This window comes from Mixophyes fleayi, chromosome 7 (assembly GCF_038048845.1).
Source record: "Mixophyes fleayi isolate aMixFle1 chromosome 7, aMixFle1.hap1, whole genome shotgun sequence".
Classification (NCBI taxonomy): domain Eukaryota; kingdom Metazoa; phylum Chordata; class Amphibia; order Anura; family Limnodynastidae; genus Mixophyes; species Mixophyes fleayi.
Window position 1 is genome coordinate 83,840,584 of NC_134408.1, and position 24,486 is coordinate 83,865,069.

Below are 24,486 nucleotides of genomic sequence, written 5' to 3' on the forward strand. Positions count from 1 at the left end.
ATAAGTCTACAGCATGTACACACATAAGTTCTCTGCAAAAATTGTGTGAAACTTACAATCGGGTCCTAATAGTATCTAGTTAGTATATACTGTATGTCATAAAAATATAAAACAACAAAGTATATTAACAAAAACAGAGAAACATTGTGTCTTTAATGGGGCACTCTTAGGGCAAAAATAGATATAAAACATAATGAAGCATTATTAATATACATTAAAAATACTATTGCATGTTAGGATAGAAGAGTGAAATATTAAAAGTTGAAAAGTATAATACGCGCGTTTCACTGCCTTGAGAAAGCTCAGTGCAGTGAAACGCGCGTCTGCGTCTCACGCGCTGCCTGTCTCTCTGTACTATACATATTATTTAATCTTATTAGGAGGTGTGCTAGATAGGCAGGGAAGGAACATCAATGGAATTATTATTAGCTGCCGTACTTGATTAGTTAGGAATATACGATCACTGTCTACTATGACTTTAGCTCATTGAAAGCTTACCAGATATATGCAGCAGAGCGTTACTCAGCTGAGACAGCTTTACATTTCATGGAGTTCCGTTACATCCCTGATTAGGGACATAAATAGATGCTATCTTGGCTCACTGGAAAGATTTGAGTGTAATTTTAACATTCATTATAAAGTCACTTATTCCTCTGGCCGAGTATTATTAAGACTATATATCTTAATAGTGGTAATATAATCCGGTCTCACATTTGATATACCAACTTCTATAGGTGACACAGACTATTATAGTGTGTTCCGCTACGTTTAACCTGATACAGGGAGATGGTTTAACAGTTAAGCCTTCACGTATACCATTCAGGATCCATCTCTATTGATTCTAATTAAAGTGTGCCTTAACCACTATCACATTATATATATCTACACACCCTATTAGAATTTGTTATACTTATTAATGAGAGGGCAGCGCATACTAGCAGTATAGCTAGTTTTAACAGGTCATAAGAATTTACTGGTTCATATTATACTTTTCAACTTTTAATATTTCACTGTTCTATCCTAACATGCAATAGTATTTTTAATGTATATTAATAAAGCTTCATTATGTTTTATATCTATTTTTGCCCTAAGAGTGCCCCATTAAAGACACAATGTTTCTCTGTTTTTGTTAATGTCTAATGGATTGTGTGGGTGCACCATCTCTAGTTTCTATAGTTTCCATATAATGGTCATGTCTAGATATAAAGGTAATATAACCAGTCTCTAGAGAGGGCTTTTCCTGGTGCGATAAAATCCATGTTCTGTCAATCAACAAAGTATATTAGTAACAAATCGTTTACAAAATAACTTAAATACTCCTCTCTCAATATATATTAGTATACAATTAAAAAGTGCACACTTTCATTGAATTGAATATTTGTTACCAATTACTGACACTACAAGGGGGGAATTCAATTCTGCCACGAGTAATGCAGCGCTAAATCTATTACTGTTAATACGGTCATTTTAACCCTGATTTCTGCTCACAGCTCAGGGAGCCACGAGCAAAAAGCCGCCTTTGAAATTACCGGTTTAACGGTAATTGCGCGCTCTATTACCCTAATATCTGTAATAGTGCTACTTTCGGCAGTAACGCAGCCAATTGAAATCCGGCTGCGTGACACTCAAAAGTAACGCGGCTTGATCACTATTGCTGTTCATATGGCCATTTTAACCCGGATTTCTGCTCACAGCTCCCTGAGCCACGAGCAACAATCAGCGTTAAAAATTACCATACAAACGTTAATTGCGCACTATTACCATAGTAACGGTAATAGTGCACAGGTCGCGTTACTTACGAGAGTAACATGGCCAATTGAATTCCCCTCTAAATATATTCATTATTTTGGCTTGAAAAGGTCCATTCAGAATAAAAATGTTACTTTTTTTCAGATAATAAACATTTAACTGCGGTCTATATTTCTGGATATTAGTATTTATTCTGCTATGAGTAAATTATTTATAAAAACAGACCAGATCTACTGTATCCTTATTATTATACCTGCCATAAATTTGGAAATTGACAATATTCTAAATATAATACTGCAGTCCAGCAGGTGGCAGGTTTGGACATTAAGTTAGAATTTGCTTACACATCTGGATATAATGAACTGCATACCTGATGTGAACATAAGCGAAACAAGATATGAGATGCATAAAGAAAAGCTTCACAATTTTTTTGCTGCTTTTGGCAGATTGCACGGAGTGGAATAATTTACATGGGGATTTGAACATCTGTGCTGATTTAGCTTATTTGGTGTATCCCTATTATTCACAGATGGGAAATGTTTGTCAATGTTACAACCAAATGCAATGTACATTGCACAGACACATTGGGAAAAGAGTCCTAAACAGTTGTTAAATATAAAAAACGTTTAATTATATAACATGATGTGTTGCTAAAACCAGATGTCTATGCATATTGAGGAACCGAGGCTTAAATTGTTTAGAAAATGATTGTGTACCATTTTGGCTTACAGTAACCAAGAAAAGGAGGATATTTCCCCAATTTTGCTGCATTTATTCAACTATTCTGAATTGGTCCTCTACCTGTAGCCTTAGCATTGCTATGTGGTGATACATTTGAACATTGTTTTTCTCCATGTGGAAAACAACATTCACTGGTAAAACCTTAGAAACTGATTATAAAGGAGCACTCCTGATTAAACTTTATAGTTAATAGATTGACTGACATTCTAAAATGGCTGCTAAAATGGGAGATGAAACCTTCATGCATGCAGCTTCTTATTGGTTGGTTCATGAAATAGAAGGGAAGAAAGGAAATGTGTGTACATGGAGCACTCATTGACTGATATATTTTCTACAATGATTAAAATGTATGTTACGCTTTATTGGTATACATTAAAATTGGAGAATAAATTACCTCCTATTATCATTCAAAATATAAAAAAAATGTAAAAATTGAAAAAATAAATTGAAAATTAACTGTTAAGAAGTAATTTAGCTACCAAGCCAAATCGCTGCTCACTATTAATAAGTATAATTCTTGTATATATATGTATTTTCTCATCCTCGAATAAAGGAATAATAAATCATGTGTGTTGTGTTTATTATCATTATTCGTCAATATCAAGATCTGATCATATGATTTTCCTCAGATCTAGTATCCACATTATTATTGTTACTCTCAAAATAAGGCTACTAAATAGGTATCTTCATTTGATGTTTTTTTGTATATATAATTATCTTATTTAGCCAGTGTTACATATAGAGCTGCTTAGCTGTAAGGTTTATAGCAATAAAATATATTGTTATAGTTAGATCATGTTGATAAATTGCCTTTTCTCCATTAATTTTATGCAGCTTAATTTTCAAAAGTCCCCACTGGCAAAAAGCTAAACCTAATGATAGTCAGACAATCTGTTTGAGAATCTGTATCAATTAGTGCATAACCCGTTCCGAGACTCACACACACACTAAATCATTCATTCAGAGGTGTTTCCCTTAAAGAGCCCGTATAATAATCGGCTTATTTATAAAACGGGTGATTATATTAAATCTTTTGCATATATAAGCTAGTGAGCCGGCTAGTGTGGCGTCTCGCCGACGCGTGTTTCGCTAGATGCTTTTTCAAGACAAGGAGCAGCTCAGTAAAATTTTAATCTGTAACCCATACTGCAGTGGTGGGATTCAGCCGGTTCGCACCGGTTCGCCAGAACCGATACCTATTTTTAAGGTCAGTTCGGCGAACCAGTTGCTACAGAGTCCATCCTCTTTGTTGGTGGGGGGGAGCAAGATACTTTTTTTGTTTTTAAAAAAAAGAAAAATACCTGTTTGCGGCATCGGCACTCCTTCCCCCCTGCTCCATCCGCACTGAGTCACGCCCGACATTCAGTGAGGAGCCACACAGAGGGGAGCCAAGAAACAAGAAGACAGAAGACAAGAAGAGAATAAAAGAGAAGAAAGAAGCTGATAGAAAAGGCAAGTGAAGAAACGGAAGCAAGGGGGAGCAAAAGCAGCATGGCACTGTGTGAAGAGGAGCAAAAGCAGCATGGCATAATGTGAAGAGGGGCAAAAGCAGCATGGCACTGTGTGAAGAGGAGCAAAAGCAGCATGGCATAATGTGAAGAGGGGCAAAAGCAGCATGGCATAGTGTGAAGGGGGGCAAAAGCAGCATGTCACAGTGTGAAAGGGGGCAAAAGCAGCATGGCACAGTGTGAAGGGGGGTAAAAGCAGCATGGCACTGTGTGAAGAGGAGCAAAAGCAGCATGGCACTGTGTGAAGAGGAGCAAAAGCAGCATGGCACTGTGTGAAGAGGAGCAAAAGCAGCATGGCATAATGTGAAGGGGGGCAAAAGCAGCATGGCACTGTGTGAAGAGGAGCAAAAGCAGCATGGCATAATGTGAAGGGGGGCAAAAGCAGCATGGCACAGTGTGAAGGGGGGTAAAAGCAGCATGGCACTGTGAAGAGGAGCAAAAGCAGCATGGCATAATGTGAAGGGGGACAAAAGCAGCATGACATAGTGAGAAGGGGGGTAAAAGCAGCATGGCACAGTGTGAAGGGGCAAAAGCAACAGGGTACAGTGTGATAAGGCGGGCATTACTATGGCATAATTTGAAATGGGGGCACTACTGTGTGGCATAACATGACTCATTACTATTATTATCTTGATATTAGCAGCATAAAATAAAAAACACATACCTGGGTTTGACTAGATAACTGCCTCTTGTTATTGATATCTTTTTGTATACTTAAAACGATCATTAGGGCAGAGAACCGCTTGCTAAGTTATTTAAATCTCACCACTGCCATACTTGCCTACTCTCCCGGAATTTCCAGAAGGCTCACGATTTTCGGGGAGTCCTCCTGGACTCCCGGAAGAGTAGACAACCTCTCAGGGGAGATGGGGGCGGCGCTTAATGACACAATAGGGGCTTAATGACAATTAGGGATCAGTTCCTTTTCTCAGCACTGTCGTGGATCATGCTTAGAAATGAAAACAGAAATTAATTTGTGCCTTTTCAAATTAGTTAGGTGATTTAATTAGATGTCCTCTTATGAAGATGTGGCACAGTGGACCAACACTGCATTATAGTGAAATATAATTTATCCCTCTCAAAACGAGATGATATCGCTCTGCATCATTGAGCAGTTACATTACTTAGAGAGTTTGACTTTGCTGCAGTTGGGGGGCTTCACCTCTCTCTGCGTTGGGATTGGCAACAATCTCCTGCTCTAATCCAGGGATGAGTCCAAGGGCTAGATTTACTAAGCTGCAGGCTTGAAAAAGTGGGGATGTTGCCTATAACAACCAATCAGATTTTAGCTGTCATTTTGTAGAAAGTACTAAATAAATGAAAGCTAGAATCTGATTGGTTGCTATAGGCAACATCCCCACTTTTTCAAACTGGCAGCTTAGTAAATCTAGCCCCAAGTCTCTACAACATTGAACTCAAGAAGGGTAGCACACAATGTAATCTTTTTCTTGATAATTTAAAAAGAGGACACCTAAATATGGAGCAATGTAAGTGTTTGCTCAGTCACATTATCTTCTAACTGGAGTCAATAATAACAGAAGCCTTAAATTCACCACAATGCAGTTCTTGACTATTGTAATATAAAACAAGAACAATTTAACTAAATAAATTATTGTATTTAAAAGTGAATTATCCACATTGTGGTCAGTATAGCAGCACTGTGGTTTATAAGATAAAATGAGGCCAATCATAAACAACATATTTCAACATATTTGGGTAACTAGGCCTGTGACTGGACCACTTATAAATAACTTATGGTATAAAGTTATTTAAAGGTAATAGCGCAGGGCGCTTATTTATATAATTGCAAATGTACTTATTTTTTATATTGTGGGTATGTTGGTAAAAGAGATATCTTTATTTCTGAGACCAGGGGAAGAAATTTGTTTGTTTTATCTTTGCTAGAGGAAATGCATGATTTCTGAGGTATATATCTGATACAATGCGCCTTTGTGGAGGAAGTCTTTTGTGTATCGTGATGTGGGGAAATTACTTGTTAATTTCATGTTAATTAGATCTTTCGATGTGTGAGGGTCTAGCACCTGAAGGTTTAATTAGACTGCTGGTAGATTTCCTGTGTCCAAAATAAGATGCAGGAAATCACAGCAAGTTTAGAATATCACAGATAAGTAAATATTGCTAGCTTTTGCATTGCATGTAACTCCATGTTTGGGTAAATAAATTGCATCCGTATTCTAAAAATAGCTCAGACCTCAGTGGGCTGGGTTACCCAGTGAGGCTGTGTTCAAATCTGCATAAAAAGCACTGTCTTGTATTGAAAATTGCTCTTCATGTTCCATGTGACCTGCTCCCTGGTACCTTCAACCATGGTGAGCAAATAAACATCACTTGCTTCAAAGACCTGCTTGGAAACTTCTCTATCTCTGTGACCTACAGATTAGACCCAAAATCTAATCCGTTTCCGGCTGTTTCTGAGGTTTGGACCCAGCATCCAGTACCACCGCTCAGCAGCTCTAGCCACTGTGATAGGCCAGGGGGTATCCATCCACAGCAACCCTGATCCAAAGCAAGAGGTCAGGAGTACCAGCCCAGGTACACCAGTATCAGGGCACACTTGCCGCGTCAGTTACCCAGAAGAAATCCAGTACTGGATGCCGGTAAAGGAGTCCAGTTGTGGCAGCGTTTGTAAGCCCCTCATACTTTGGTGAGAGGGCGTGCTTGGAATACCGAGAGGAAACGGTGGCAAAGTAAGCCCAGCCGGTTCCCAGCAGCAACAGACAGGATGGCATAGGCGTCCATCCTGTCACGTGGCCCATCAAGCACACCAGACTAAACTTCTATATTCAGTAAACCCTTAAATCCTGGGGAAAAGGGAAGGGAAATGCTTACCTATTCATTAACATACTTTTATTATACAGTAAATAAAGTGTGAAATAAAATGTAGTCATATTGATTCACAGATTTCAAAAATACTCATTTTGTTGCTGATATTACCATAATAAATAGCTTCAAGACGTAATAGAGAGTAATTATAAATAAATGGTGATGATGATGAATTAATACAAGTGTGTGTATGAAAAGTACAATTGGAACGCTATGCTGTCTGATCATACATGTGTTCCCATATGGAATAATTTCCATTAATATTAGCATTAAAAACTGATACTTTACTAATATGAGATGAGGGGTATATTGATATTTTTGCTTTAGGCAGCAGAATGTCACGCTTCACTGCAAATGTATACTAGTTAAGATTACATCTACAGTGTAATTATATAGCCTACATAATTATATTAGCAATATGTAACTTTTACTTTGCTTTCTTAAGAACTGACATTTCAATTTGAAACACTGTATTTAAAATAAATTGTAATGAAGCATTGTGAGAAGTAATGTGTTTTATTTAGATAAAAAATGGTGCTGTAATACCAATAGAGATTTACACAAAAACTGTTTAATTCACGTCTAAGCCTCTACCTTTTGTTGATGTTTGATATAACTGGCACAGCTTCAAAAATAAATTAGTCAAAAAAGAAAAGAAAGGTGTGACCAAATAAGCACTCCAGGTATAACACAGAATTATATTATTACATTAAGATTTATTAGTATATATTAAAACTTGGAAGAGTGTACAACCAAATTAAGAGAGGCGAAATATTAAAAATAAAGTGTTGAATAGAAAGAATTAAAATAATGCACCCGGCTGGGGAGCTGACCTAAATATATAGTGTCATGCAGTCCTGATAAAGCTGTGAAAGTACCCTATTTTTCAAATATATTGTGAATGCAACAAGTCTGTCTAATTTAGGCAAGAGAGATCGTCTTCAAAGGCCTCTAAATATGATGTCTGGTTCAAAGTTTCTCTTATGAAACTATAATGAACAGAGAAACAATGTTGCAATTATTGGGCAACAAAATAATTCATGGCACAAAGGGATGAACTCTAGGTGGCAGTATAAGTTAGTGTGTATAGGATTCTTAGCATGCACAGGAATGTAAGCCTAAATTCATTAAACACTGCTATCAGTTGATATTATATGGTATATATCACATAGGCAGTGTATGCATGGCATTTTATTCTTCCATTATAGTTGCTGATATACAGTGTCACTAAATAAGGGGAGGTAATTTCCCCAAAATACTGCTTATTAGATCGTATATATATCTCACAAAGCACCTAGTTAGACAATACTAACTGTAGCTATAGAGGGTCAATGTTTTCCAGGGATTAATCAGTGCTTTAACACGTTAACATGCCCCGCTTATAGCACAGGTGGTTGTGCATGTGTTGAAAACGGAGCTCTCATTATATTTCTCTCCCAATCAATAAATCGTTGGTTGCATAAAGCATATCTCCGCCGATTTTGCAAATTACATGGGTGGATTGAGACAGTAGCGAATAGCGTGTTTAGGTTAGATGATATTACACTGTGCTTAAAACTGCTGAGGCATAGTAAGTTTAGCGGTCAAACGCCGCTGTCAGCCTGCCAACTTCTGGGTGTGACGTCATTGAGCGTGACGTCAACCCGATGTACGTTTCACCAGAGGCTTAATCATCTGATTAAGCATCTGGCGAAACGTACGTCGGGTTGACGTCACGCTACATCACGCTACAGTTAGTATTGTCAAACTAGGCGCTTTGTGAGATATATATACGATCTAGTAAGCAGTATTTTGGGGAAATTACCTCCCCTTATTTAGTGACACTGTATATCAGCAGCTATAATGGAAGAAGAAAATGCCATGCATACACTGCCTACGTGATATATACCATATAATATCAACTGAAAGCAGTGTTTAATGAATTTAGGCATACATTCCTGTGCATGCTAAGAATCCTATACACACTAACTTATACTGCCACCTAGAGTTCATCCCTTTGTGCCATGAATTATTTTGTTGCCCAATAATTGCAACATTGTTTCTCTGTTCATTATAGTTTCAGAAGAGAAACTTTGAACCAGACATCATATTTAGAGGCCTTTGTAGACGATCTCTCTTGCCTAAATTAGATAGACTTGTTGCATTCACAATATATTTGAAAAATAGGGTACTTTCACAGCTTTATCAGGACTGCATGACACTATATATTTAGGTCAGCCCCCCAGCTGGGTGCATTATTTTAATTCTTTCTATTCAACACTTTATTTTTAATATTTCACCTCTCTCAATTTGGTTGTACACTCTTCCAAGTTTTAATATATACTAATAAATCTTAATGTAATAATATAATTCTGTGTTATACCTGGAGTGCTTATTTGGTCACATCTTTCTTTTCTTTTTTGACTAATTTGATTATGAGCTTTGACCTTAGCAACCCCTCACGACTTATACAATTATATTTGATCTAATAGTGAGGTTGGTAAATACCTTGTGCGGTGCCCTTTTTCCTTTCCCCATTCCCTTTTCCTTTCCTAGTACATACAACAGCTTCAAAAAGGCCAAGCACAAAACAGAGTGAAGATACACTGAGCACAATGGATGGATTTAAAAACATTTTATTAGACTTGCATTCTGCCATTTTACCATATATAGTCCTGTAATAAAACAAATGTGGAAAACCACAACTTCAAAGATGTGGAAAACCATAGCTTTTTATTTAATGTGTAATTTACATCTGCACACTGGACTGACACAGACAAGGATTTTTCCTTTAAAATCCTCAGTGTGCATTGCATTATGGGACCACAGCAACTGTATTTTAAACTCAAAAGACCTTTTCCATAAGAATATACTGCCTGCATTTGCATGTCGCACACAAATACTGGGCAACATTATGTATACTCTGTAGTTTAGCGTTGAGTTAGGTAGTGCGCCCCCACCCAACTCTAAATTTATCTGCACAATTTAAATTTGTACCACCAAAAGCGCAACCTGGTTTTGTCAAATTTGCAACTTTTATCTGGATTTACTCCCAACTGTAAATAAGACTCCAAATGAATGCTAACGGCTAATTGGGTGTATGATTTTAGTGCAGATTTTAAATTTTGGGAAATGTTAATAAATAACCCTCATACTGTGTAACTTTGCATTGAAAGTTTGCAAAGTAACTGTGCAGGTTTCTGCTCTGTATCCATTGTGCTTTTAATTGAATCCATCAGTTTAAACAAAGCAATGATATTACAAAATATTTCATTTTTGTGCAGGATTTGCCTAATGGCAACAGAGATCATCATTGAATCTGTTACTTTGTCTGCACAAATAATACATAGATGAAGGCCCTGTCATGTCATGCTAATGGCATTTATAGAGAAACAGAATTTTTCATATTTACTTATATTTCCATTTTCAATGTGTGTTTATACATATAGGTATACTCTTGATGAAGTCTAAAGGTGAATTGCGTAAGATAGACTGTATTGTTTACATTCTTAAAACTATTGCTCTGGCATTTGTTTCTCATCACAACGTACTCCAAGCAGTGCTATACTTTTGGTCTGGACATGGACGTTTGCCTTTACAAGCCAGCGCCGCTTTAAATTTTAGTTGTCAACTCGCCGATTTCCGGCGAGTTGAAAAAATTGGACCATAATACATTTACCCCCTGGTGGGTGTGTGTGTGTGTCTGAGGGGGTGTAGGTGGCATTGGGGAGATGTGGACCGCCCACTGTCAGCTTCCTTGATTATCAGAGGGCTGTTCCATCGTTGGAGAGCAACAAGCAGCGAATCACAAGGCTGTCTACTGCTGAGTGGGGTGGGGGCTGCGGAGACTCTCACAAAACTGTGACTCATGACTGTGCTGTACTACAACATAACAGGTAGGAACAATTTAACAAGGGATATGTGACAACAGGGGATATGTGACAACAGGCACAACAGGGGATATGTACGGACTGGAATAACAGGATATGTGAAAATAGGCCCAACAGGGGATATGTGAAAACTGGAATAACGAGATATGTGAAAACAGGCCCAACAGGGGATATTTGAAAACAGGGGATATGTGACAACAAGCCCAACAGGGAATATGTGACAACAGGGGATATTTGAAAATAGGCCCAACAGGGCTTCAATTTGAAAAATCTACTTAATATCGATACATTCTTAAATAAGAATAAATAGTGCACAGATAGAATGGTGTGTGTAAATATAACCTCTACAGGGCATATGAGAAAACAGGTAGGAACAATGGAATATGAGAAAACAGGTAGGAACAACAGGGGATATGAGAAAACAGGCCCAACAAGGGATATGTGAAAACAGGTCAAAGAGGGAATATGTGACAACAGGAGATATGTGACAACAGGCCCAACAGGGGATATGAGACAACAGGTATTAACAATAGGGGATTTGTGAAAACAGGTAGGAACAACAGGGGATTTGAGAAGACAGGAAGGAACAACAGGAGATATGAGAAAATTAAAACTATTCATTTTTATTTCCCCATTACCAGATTGTCCTTTCTATGAACAGAGATCCACTAACCTATGAAAAATCACCATGAAATGTCTAATGTTCGATTAATCTAAAGTGTAGATTAAGGCAACTCAAGAGATATTCTGGTTGTGTTTCATCTCCAATTGTATTTGAATCTGGCAGTGATTAGCAAATGATATTTAGTTGTGTGTTTAGGATTGCATGTGACCAGGACCGGATTAACCATAGGGCTAACTGGGCTACAGCCCAGGGGCCTATGGCATCCAGGGGGCCCTTGAAAGTGCTCAGCAGCAGAATTGATCGGTCAGGGGGCAGGGGCGCCCCCAGCCCGATCAGTGCTGCTGAGCACTTTCACTGCAGTACTTCCCCGGCGAGCTTTATTCTCCTTACTGAGGAGATCTCAGGAGTCTCACTCTCACGAGATCTCCTCGGTAAAGAGTGTACAGCGCGCCGGGGAAGGAGGAGAAGGAGGTAAGTGCCGGGGGGGGGGGGCGGCTCGGATCACGGGGGGGGGGCCCTCACGGGGGAATGGAGGCCACCTTAGCCCAGGGGCCTCCATTCCCTTAATCCGGCCCTGCATGTGAATAGCACAGGGCAGAGAATAATTGCTTTGAAAATAGACAAATTATGTAAACAAGAAGAAAAAACTCACAAATCAATTATATTTAAATAAAACATTTAAAAACTATTTAACTCATTTTAAAAAAAAACTATGCTTAAACTGGAGATAAATGAATACTGGTAACATATCAAATCCTGGATAAGAGGCTCTAGTAAAGCTGAAGGCCAATCCTATTCTCTTCTACCCTAAATACATCATGTATCAAGGCAGATATGGAGGAAACAGTGGCTCATTCCCACTCTTTCCTACATATTTGCCTTCAGACTGACACTTTGCACATTGGTCAGTCAAGGTCATGGATGGAGGAGTCAGGGTAGAGTAAGGGTGTGCCAGCATGGTAATGATAGCAATCATTAAAATGCAGCCCGATGCAGCACTTCTTCCCCTCCTCTGTGGACTAATATCCTCTGCCACCCCTGAGGTGGCAGAGGTCAGCTTTGCTTCCATTTTGGAGCAAAGCTGTGTTATTTGTAATACCTCAGAAATACATATGGCACAGCTCTGAGTAAAAAATGTAGCACATAGTATTTAAATAAATAGGCTAATAAAATAAATGTGTATACATGTCTGTGTTGCTTTATGTATAACTCTGTATTTTATTTTAAATGAAAAATATTTGCAACATTCTTCAAATTGTTCATGCGACATCTTAATGCTGCTCTGGTCCATGAAGTTGCCATTTTATATAACCTCAGGAGTACTCCCTGCTCTTTTTACCCTGCTTGTCATCTCTGGTAGCCTGGGGACCCAGCGCATCCGGCGAAACCGACTCTACACTGACTCCGGCCGTGGGACCACTGTCATTCTGCTGAAGCCTGCACACCTCTCCTGCACCACAAATGTCTGACAGGTGCCCTCCTGCCCGGACTCCAGCTTATCCCTACAGTAATTTTAGTGCTGCTTATTTTCCTCTCCTACCCTGCAGCTCACTGTCGGTTCCTGACAGTGGACTCACCATCTTGTAGGAGAGGACCAAAAGCTTTTGGTGCGCTGCACTACCCTCACCACTGCATCAAGTCAGTTGCAGACTATTAGACAAGAGTTGGCACCTCGGCCATCCCCACACCGTTGTACACATACTCTTCTGAGGCTCCTATACTGCATGCTGCCCTGGTCTCTGTATTACTACCTATCAGACCCGGTGGAACATGTCATTCAATTACCGGGTACCTGATCTCCCTGGCTGCCTGACGATTAGGACCTTAAGGACTTGCTGCACTCTACTTTTATTGTTTTAGGGTACTTCTCCTTTTGTATTATATAGGGCATGGGTGGCCAACCAGTCGGAGCCTAAGAACCAAAAAATATCTATAGATACGGCAAAGAGCCAACTTTAACTTTATATATGTGTGCATATACATATACACAGCATATCCTCTGCTCCAGGCAGAGATTGTTTCATCCCTCGGTACTATAAAAAATTCACTGCGGTTTTGGCGCCTCGGCTTACTGAGCTTTTTAATAGGATTGTAAGGAGTGCAACCTTTGACAGAGACTTAATTTATTGCTTAATGTTTAATATTTGCAAAGATTCTGGCTACCTGATTGAATGTCCTTCTCCCCTCTTTAATCCACCCAGACCAGTTTGTGTTTGTCCCTGGCCATCAGGTCTTGGACAACATCATATGTGTGATTGATTTAATCTGCACTATTAACAAATCCAAGCTTCCATCCCTTCTGCTAGTGCTAGCTGCAGAGAAGATGTGCGATCGGATCTCTAAGCCTTATATGTCCCGTTCCCTTTTCCACATTGGTTTCTCTGGTAAATTCCTCTCTGGTGTGTCATTCAGGTAAATGGCAAAGTCTCCAATCCATTAATAATGGCACAACACAGGTCTGACCCCTTTCCCCTCTCATCTTTGCTGTAATCATTGAGCTGCTGGCACAAAGTATCTGCAGTGAGAAGGATGTCTTCGTATTAAGTCTGGTAATTCTGACTATAAAATAGCATTATATGTTGATAACATCCTTGTAACTATTACTCAACCCATTCTTCTGACGATTAGTGGTTATATGGCTTTCTCTTCGGGTATAAAACTAATACCCAAACGAAAGAGGTTTTAGACTCCCGTCTTCAATCAAAATGGCCTTGGAATCTCAATTTCCTTTCAGATGGCGCCTACACAAACTGAAATATCTTGGTGTCTATCTCACTAAATCCTATCATCGGCTATAGCACCGAATTATCACAGCTCCTATGTGCCATTAAAAATTATTATTATTATTATCATCAAGTGGCGCAGCTTATTCAGTGTGCCCAATGAAATTTTGCTTCCCCAACTAAATTGTGGGTCTAATTGGAAGCAGAGTCTCTAAACCTGCCTACCTCGTCTTTCCTTTAATGGCTTTCCCATCCCAATGACCTGTATCAGCAAAGTCTTATCCAGTAGTGATACTTTCCCTTTCTTTTAGGAATAACACTAACAAGGTTTACAATTTAGCATCAGCCTCACTCATTCCCATCTTTGGCAATCCAGTTTTTACCCTGGTTGTCGCTCCCTCTTTCTCTTACCAGTGCCTGGCAGGTGGTTTCAGACTTCTCAGTGACATAACCCATATGCCTTTGTTCCCCCAGTTTTTGGACCTTCAGTTCATGTTGAGTTTGTCAGGCAAACATTTTTTTAAATTCTTGCAAAGTCAGAACTTTCACCTGTCTAATTACTCCTGTCTACTAAACATACCTTTCTCCACTTTTGAAACATTTTGTATGAAACAGACCTCAACCAAGGGCTTGGTCTCTACTTTATATGTCAAGCATTTGCTCCCTTGCCCCTTTTGGGAGATCCCCACGCCCTTGCTTGGGAAACTGACATACGTGAATCCTAAGACACCGAGGAGTGGTCAGAATTTTGAGACCGCACCGCTTACAACTCTATATGTGTGAAGATCAAGGAATACATACAAACTATTATATCATTGGTATTGTGATCGTACCCACTTGTCTAAATATACCTCTGATCTCTCTGATAGATGCTGAAGGGAATGCCCAACCCGTGATACCTTTTACCATATTTGGTCATCTTGCCCCAAATTATTTTATTACTGGTCTTCACTACAAAATCCACTCAGTCTTGCTTCTTGACCTCCGGCGCATACCTAAATATTTCCTGCTGTCTCTGTCTGGCCTCTGCTGACATTACAAAACATCATCTTTTTGAACTTCCTCCTCTATTACTTGCTATTTTTCTTATTTTTCTCCACCCCCTGGGCTTTACACCTCCCCTTTTTTCTGCTTTCTCTCTTTTCCCTGACCCCCCACCCACCCCCATAAAAACATAAAATAATTCTTGGCTTACCTTTGTTTGCGTTTTGTATCTGTTTGGTTTGGTTTTGATATTACGTTTGTGTATGCTACATGCTCATGACTCAGTTTCCTTTTTGAATTTCAGTACTGTTTTGTAACTATATATATATATGATTATTCAACCTTGAATAAAACAATAATAGTAATAATAATTCAAAGTGCATGGCAAAACAGGGGAATAATTGCAGGTAAATTGTGTTTAAATTTTAACCTGTTGTGCATTTAGCCATGTTCTTCAAAAATAAGAACTCCATGGAGTAGGATATTTTAGTCGAGTTGAAGTGCATAAATTGTTCATCACATCTGGCAATCTATGATTGCTAAATAAGAAGTGCAATAAGCAAAGGCAATGGTCTAACAAGCGTTGGAGGAAGGTGATACATTCAGATGAATTATCCTTCACCATGTTCTAGCAAATGGATGAGTAACTTAAGAAACTTAGGTATGTGTACACATGTTAATACATGTGGAGAAACTTGTGTGTATGTTGAATCATTTGCTGTGAGCACATAACACATTATTACAGATGTCCTTATAAATGTATGTATGTGTATGGGTATGTTGTGTATATATATATATATATATATATATATATATATATATATATATATACACACACACACATACATATATGTAAATTTAGAGGTAGTAGTATGAAAAATGGGGAAGCAAGTGTATGTAGTTTGATAATGATGGCAGTAAAAGAAGTGGCGGTATGATATACCACCGTATACACCCCATGATACTTATGAGGCTGGTCCCATATGCCGGTATGTGAAAATAGTGAACAAAAAATTCTGTGCAGATAGAGAACTGTGCAGTCTTGGATGTGTTACTTGTCTGTTAAGAAAACACTGCCTTCTCTTTATATAGCATACTTGCCAACCTTTTAAAACTTCATTCTGGGAGATCCCGGGCAGGGGGGCGTGGTTGGAGGGTGGGAGGGGCCGGGCGTGGGTAAGTACTGAATACATCATAATGTATGGGAAATCAAAGTTTATATATTATAGTTTTTCATGTTTCTGGCAAAGTCATTATATAACTCCAGTAGCCATGTTCTAATGTGAAGGAATGTAATATGTAGAAAAAATAATATTTAGTTACTTGTTTCATGTACACATGGTGAAAACCCTGAATGCCTAATGTATTGTTTAGAACAAAGTTGGATTATTATACCTGCTATTATAAGGAAGTGCTATACTTTTTATAGATTGCACTAGGGCAGCTTCTCGGGTGTATACATTTGTTTTTGTAGATTTGCATGTTGTAAACCATGTGCATTTATTATGATGGTTATATATTCCCATTTAGGTTTCATGGGCATCAGTCAATGTAAAATGTAATTTTTGTTTAACAAGCATCTTTGTAAAAGTAAGGTTTGGGCATTTACCATTCTGGAATAAACATGCTCATGTAGCTTTAAGTGCCAACCAATTCACAAAAAATGTATGTGTAAATGGGCTCAAAGTAGGAATTTTTAATTAAATCAGATATTATTGGACCCCTTCTTTTCAATCTCAGTACATAGTTGCATTTCATAGGCATGAGCCTTGTGTAAGGGGAGATTCCATTAGACATTGCTTTTTGATTTACTGCTAACACAAACATTGTTCAAGAACATAAATTATGGAAAATGGAAGTGGTTTCTTAACTAACCTTTAGGGAATTTATTTTCAGTAAACATTGCCAAAGTTTGAGTCCAAAGTCAATGCTCCAAATTACAACAAATGTCTACTGCCTGACTTATCTCATGTTTTCCATTGTCAGGCTGACATAAAACAGACACTGTATCCGACAGTGCCAGGAGGCATGAGAATAAATCCAAAACTTTTGTCTGAAGAAAGATTGTTAAGTGTTAGATATATTTGATTAAGTTACAGAAAGTATGTGAGCCAGCTAAGACAAATGGAGTTATAGGACATAATATCATCACTATAATAATTGTAACCCTTACAAGTGAAAACTATTTCAACAAAACAAAAGTAATTCTTCTAATTTCTATGAAAAATGCTACATTTATTATCACATGGCAGTTCAGATGTTAATACTTGCAGAGTGTGCCTGCTCTTTAGCCTGAATTTGTTTATAACCATCTTGTGTGATGGTTATATTATGTTCTAACTATGCCCTTGCTGTCTGTGCCCCTATAAGGCCTGGTCCCTCCAACCAGGCATGTTACCTCCATTTTGGCCTATGTTAGTCCCTCTTGAACTGCTTTCAAAGCCTTTACCAGTTTCTCATATCTCAACATCCCCCATCCTTCCATATTGTAAGTTTGTAAAAGCAAGACCCTCTCTACCCACTGTCTCCCATCTGTTCTGGTCTCGTTGCCTCAAAAGTATTTTGTATTGTTTTATGCATAACTTGTTTTCTTGTCCTAGTTATTTTTATGTATTTTTGTTATATATATATATATATATATTTGTTTACTTTCTGTGTATCATTCTCTTACCCATTGTTACAAATCTACAGAGCTGAGGAATTTTGAGCACACTTTACAAATAAACAATCATTCTGATTATGTCAAATGGTACTCATTGCAAAACTGCATTTTCAGCTCTTCATGTTTTTGGGTTAAAGAAGTCTGAAAAAGAGCATAGTTTTCTAATTTTCTTTATGCCTGCCCATACCGTTTCTTCCTAATCAAATGATGATTCAAGATCATATGGCTGCATGTGGGCAACAGTTGGAGATGGCTGGACTTTGAACAGCTCTATCTTAACCTCCCACATAATCATCTTCCCACAAATATAAAACATCTAAAAATTTGCAAAGGCATTGGGAAATTGTTGTGGTGGTGCCAAGGAGTCATAACACCATGGAGAAAGTTGTTTAGGAGATCTACTGAATGCCAACTCAGTATGGATGCTGGGCTCACTGGGTTTAACTGTCATTGCTGTTAACTGTTGTAGCTGATGCCATTTCTATGTCAATCTTTTGCTGCCTCCTTGGCAATACCACTGAAAATTTCCAGCAGCGAGTATGACGCTAAAGAAACACACTGGGCCAATGCAGTTACTCCAAACTGACGAATAACCATAAGAGTGCCTCTGGAAGAGGAAGGACACTCAGTTATAATAAATGGCGAAGGACAATTATGTTTGCCAGCAGTTTACAATTTTAAGATTTCCATAATTTTCAGATTTTTTGTCTTTGCTTTCCGCTGTTTCTCCTGGTTCTGTCCATACTGTCCATACTACACCACCAGTAGCTGCATAGAAATGCTAGTAACTAATGTCTGCTGCCTGCACTTTTCACACCAGCAAATACAAATGTTGTTCCGTTACCGTATGTATCATGTGTTCCCTACACCTTAGATTGTAAGCTCATTTGCATGGTCATCTTTACCTCATACATGCCAACTTTCAACAAAACTTCTCACCTGGGAGATCCTGGAGAAGAAGTCATGTGACAGGGGGGTAGGGGGGCATGGTGATGTCATCGCATCACCATAGTCTCGCCCCCACTATGAATTAGCGAAATTCACGGCATTGCACAGTGGGGACGGGGCAGCATGACGTGATTAAGCCTTGCTCTGTCATTCAATGCCGTGAATTTTGGCGAATCTGGGAGGTTTGCCTACTCTTGCGGGAGTCCGGGAGGACTCCCAGAAATTCGGAAGCTTCCTGGGAATTCCGGGAGAGTAGGCAAGTATTGTTTTATGTTGTTCTATGTAATTTTTGTCAGGTCATAATCCCCTCAATGTACAGCACTGCATAATATGTCAGCACTAAATAAAAATAATAATAAGAAATTAAAGTTTTCAATACAGTAGATAGAAACAACAATATCATTTAAAATACCAGTTCATGTTGTTTTGCACAGTTCTCCATCAATGTATTTATTATTATTATTAATGTTATTATTGTTAGTAGTAGTATTAGTAATAGTAATAGTATTATTACTACTACATTAACTGATCTGTATGAATATTTATTGTTATATAACTATGTAAAACAATAAAGTCAATGCTTAAATGTTCCTAGCAAAGAAATATCATATGTTACCAATGATATTATTTTTAAACACACAACAGTCTATGCTGTAGTGTATATACAAGAGTTTAACATAACTATGTGTACAAACAAAGAATATGAAAATCTATGAAAAGTGTTAATTGAAATATCTGTTTTACAGTATATTCTTATTTTTGTTATGTCACATTTGTAAGATTGCTAAAATAAAATGTATATACAGTTATATATTTTTTTTGTCTGCAAGGTATCCTGAAATAATCATACTAGGTGTGGCTGCTTCTTTACTCAAAATAACCACTAGCTGGCAGCATTGATCTGTGTCAGCTGCGTTTACATGTAAAACAACTCCACTTTTCTCTAAAAATGTCAGCGGATTCTGATGCTTAAAGTCTGGAATACAAATTATCAAACAAGCGCTGTCCATAGTGTGTCTTGTAACACAAAGGATAATAAAATCAGTTCTACAGAACATATGTTTTACATTATCTTCATTTGCTGTAAAAGGTCCAAATCACCAAGCCCAAAGGAAAAAAGTAATGTCATTACCTAGTGGTTTTCTATAGTAACATGCAGTATTATTAATACTCATGAGATCATATGTTGTACATTGCCAGTTTTTGCAGACTAGAGGGAATGTTTTACACAGTCCATTCCAGCTGTTACAACATAAGATGAATATTCATAGCTTACAGCTACATATGACTACATGGAAATTGTTACTCTTAGTCATGACACATTAATCCTGCACACTGATTTAACACAAAGGACCAATTATTGTGCAATGGTAAATTACAGAAATACATTTGCTGTAAGTAACCATGCCCCAAAAACAAAGTTCACACTTTCTCCAAATCCAGATTACCCACTCTACACAATTGAAAAGTTATTAATTATTTGGTAGTATGTAAACATATATTTATATACAACAAGCCTATAAAGTTTGGACATATAATTTACTTGAAATGGTGATGCAGATATCATTTGTAAACTGCTAAGTAATTTAATGCAATGTAAAGTAATGTTTTTCATTTGAAATGTGATAAAATACATAGGGATTTTATGTAGCCTTTTAAACCAAAACAATGATATTGTACTGTACTGGATCTTATCTATTAACATAACATTCTAGCAGTTGCAAAGTTACATTTTATTTGTAGGTGGCACTGTAATTTGGCCATCATCTGGAGAAATAGTGTTAACAATTTCAGTACTTACATAGATCCTTTAATAATACATTTCCTTCAGATTAATTTATTGGATATCCCCAACTAGTTGAGCGTAAACAGCATCTTAACTAGTTAAATAGGTATAAAACAGTGTAAATATTAGTATGATCAAATGAAATAAACTAAAAGACAGCTAAAAAATTTTTTTTTTATTGAGCCATGTTACCTTAACTGCTAGTAAATCTTAAATAAAAATGACTGTTTATCAATAAATTGTATAACACAAACTTAAACTGTCATATAATATCACCATAAAAGTATGAATGTAAATGTGTTTATTTCCATATGTTAATACAACTTTCACATTTTTCCTAAGTACTAGGAGAACACCCAAATGGACCACATTTTACAAACTGAGTTAAGGAAGACGTTAAGAGTCACCCCACAATGCAATGATTAGGATCTATTCCTCTAAAGTCTAGAATTATATATCGAAATTGCCTGAAGCTGCTTTTGAAAAATGAAAAACATCTTTGAAAGTGTATCATCACAGCCGCAGAATTTTAAAACTTATTTTAGTCCATATGGACCTGCAATTGTTCAAATGTACACTGTTAAACTTTGGTCCAACTTACTAGCGAGTGTCATCCTGAATTGCATCATTACTGTAGTTATATCTTTATAAGAAGATCAGATTACATTGTAGCCGGAGATACAGCACTGACATCAATTACATTTGCTCTGCAACTTCTCACTCTTGTAAGTTTATAAGTGGTTTGCAAATAGAGCAACATAAAACCTTTTGTATAATATTTCAAACTGTTAGCATTGCTGCAATGTTAACTGTTGTATATAAGAAAACATTCGTTATTATAACCAGTGAAACTGAGCATATACAATGTTTTTTCACTCTTATCTGTATTAGCATCTTGTATGCAGTTTATTCTATGTATAAATGAACAGTCAAGGTGAGGGAAGAATAAAAAATTGTGACAATTACTCACCTTCCTGTTGTTGTGCCAAAATGAGGGTAGGGTAAGTCACTGCAAGGATGCAGAGGAGGGATGATATTTGCACAAAGCTCATCATGTCTAAATGTTAGACATGAGACTCTAAGTGCAGACTTGTGGGAAAAATACACAAACAAATCTTCTTATATTAGCACCATCAATTGTTCCCCTACCCTCTCAAAGATGGGCCCTTATAGAGAACTTAGCCATTGAGATTCCCCTGTACTGTTCTTAAATAGGGAAATTTTTGGCATGCATTAAATTCCAGCCCCTTTCTGAAACTTGAGAAGTGTTACCATCATTAAACCCCTTCACTGCTGAGAGATCCCATATAGGGCTTGCATTACAATGTGCTTCAAAGTGAAGTTGTAAAAAGGGTTAATTTTGAAGGACCTGTGTTTGACCTTACTGAACAGGAAGAAACTTTAAAAGTCACATCTGGAGAAATGCTCTTTATATAATCTGAAAATGTGCCATACCTTCTAAATATAGAGGCAACAGATGTTATCACATGTATTACTACACATTAAACACGAAAAGTGTTCATTTAATAATTTGTCATTTTAAACATAGCGTCATACTTAATGCCATGTGCCATATCTAATTAAGTTTTTTTAAAATGCTTTGATATTTAAAAAGGTTCTATTTACCAAGGTAAAAAATAAAAGATAAAAAGTAATATGATGTAAGCTAACTGTACACTGTATGACAATTTGATATATGTTGTACAGTATTCACAAACTACTGCATTCATGGTTTTTTCATAGCATGAATCATCCATTTATCGGCTTATGTTCCCTTGCTTTCTTACTAAAAATATTAAATCAATTGCTTCAATTAATAGCTGTATACCAATGCTCTCAAGCATTAGCCCAAGTAATGCCACATGAACATTTTCACAAATTCTGTCAATTTGTAAGTCCAAATTTATTGTAGCAATTTACAAACAAATTGAAAAAAAAAAATGAATAATTCACACATGTTCTATTCCACTGCTTTGATTATACGTTTTTGAAATTTGTCATAAAAGGGGTGTGACCTGAATAATCTTTATATTAATAATGTAATCTCTTAGGGGCAGATTCAATTATAGGTGTGAGGGTAGGGATGCGAGCAAAAATGAACAAACCTTTCTGTACTTTAATTGACTGCACTTCACACAGCAACAGCTCGCACAAGGTTCCTAAAGGACTTTGCTCGTAACTGAAGCTCCATAATGAGAGAAATTAGGCTCGAAAGAACTCTATGAAAACTATTCTTCTCACCAAGTTTGAACAATTATGTCAGATACACAAAAACGGTTTCTTTTATTACTAAAAGTAACTGTAAAATTATTTTTTTTAAATTTAGGATCACATTCCACTGCACTTTTACATTAAATAATCGTGTTATATATATATATATATATTCTGATACTGACACCCGGCAGATGGCTGGCACATCAACTTCTTGCTTGAATAAATGGTGCAATTATTGTTCACTTTACCAATAAGACAGCACACTGGAATTGCTAATTGTTCTACCTTTCTCCCCTTCACAGCAATAATTCAAAACACGTAATTTTTGACAACATACAATGGCATACAGCCTGCCGAGATGACAAGTTTTGCAATGTCACCAACATTATTAGCCAATTTTTTTATGTTGAAGAATCACATAATTTAACTGGTCAGGTGCAAAGTTCTGCAAATATAGCAGCTCTGGAATGTTTCACCTGTCTATACCCTCACCTGAAGTCAAAATAGGTTCTTCTGTATGGTCAACAGCTAATGTAACTACTGGCTGCTCCAATCTGGGCAACCACTGACACCTCCAGAATAGTTTGACCTTTTTCCCTATCTTTTAGATGGCAGAGCCTTAATTCTCTTCTCCCTTATACTCAAGCTTGTGCTTCAAGGCTACACCTTCGGTTGGAGATTCCATTGTAAGGTGTCTGGCTGGACTAACTCCTGAAGGACCGATTTAAACAGCAGAAAGTGTCTGCCAAGTAATTGGTAAGGTAGCTTTGGGGTACCTGACACTATTACTGCTACTGTTTGTCCATTTACGCTAACAGGAGAAAGCGTCCTGTCATATTCCTCGGCAGTTCCATAAAAGCAAACAATCTCACAGAGAAGATGGGTATTCTCTTCCTGTGCTACTGCCACATTCACCAAGGCTCTTAGTATATCTTCCATTTCTACAGAAGTTTGGGCTGGGAAGTGGAAACAGCAAAAAACATTTTCACAGCTTTCATTTTGATGACACCCAACACACATCATGGTGAATCACCAGGTGTGGCACTATAACAACCAGCAGATTTAAAACTTTTGCTTTCTTTGCAAAACAAACAGCAGCTCAACAGTTCACAGTTCAAAAGTTTATTGATTTTTCTCTGCATCTCCACAGACAATAATGTTTACTTACTCTGCAACACAGCAAATTTTTCCCACTGCAACTGACAGCTTTATAACAGTTTGTTACTTGATCCTGGTATTCAACAGGTATCACTCACCACCATTTGTGACTAGGTGGACAGCAGGATCTGGCTGTCCTTTGTAATCCCACGATAACACCACTGTGATGCTAACACTAGGCAGATGACAGACGAAAAAACTTCTTGCTTGAACAAACAATGATTTTATTGTTAACCTCACCAATAAGACAGCACACTTTTGTCAAAATGACACCAGACAACCCTTACTCTGGCTAGACACAGTCCTTCTGCCTAGTCACCGGCCAAATAGCTGGCATCGGTCACCCTGCACAAATGAGCATTAGACCCTGTCCTCCACCTCCATATGTTCAATCTAGGAGCCTTAGTCTACAAGAAGTTAACCCTGTCTACAACCTATGCAAGAGAGGTGTTTTGATTTGGTTTTGGATCTGGATTACCTTCGTGTTTTGGTTTTTGTTGTGCCAAAACCGCCCTTGTGTATTTTGGTTTTGTTTTGCAATTTTTTAAAAAATGTAATTTTTTGGGCTAAAACAACATAATTTAGGTATTATTTTGTACCTACATTATTATTAACCTCACTAACACTAATTTCCATTCATTTCCATTCAATTTTGACCACCTCACAGGCCACAAT

At 37.5% G+C, this 24,486-nt stretch overlaps 1 protein-coding gene across 1 annotated transcript in view; it reads right to left on the reverse strand.

The window, feature by feature from the left end:
- COL3A1 (collagen type III alpha 1 chain) overlaps positions 1-21,624 on the reverse strand; it is a 115,937-nt gene extending 94,313 nt beyond the window's left edge. The window contains exon 1 of the mRNA XM_075180053.1: positions 21,410-21,624. Within this exon, the coding sequence (XP_075036154.1) occupies positions 21,410-21,494 (85 nt within the window). The 5' untranslated portion in view covers positions 21,495-21,624. The remainder of the gene's footprint in view (positions 1-21,409) is intronic.
- Between the last annotated feature and the right edge of the window lie 2,862 nt (positions 21,625-24,486).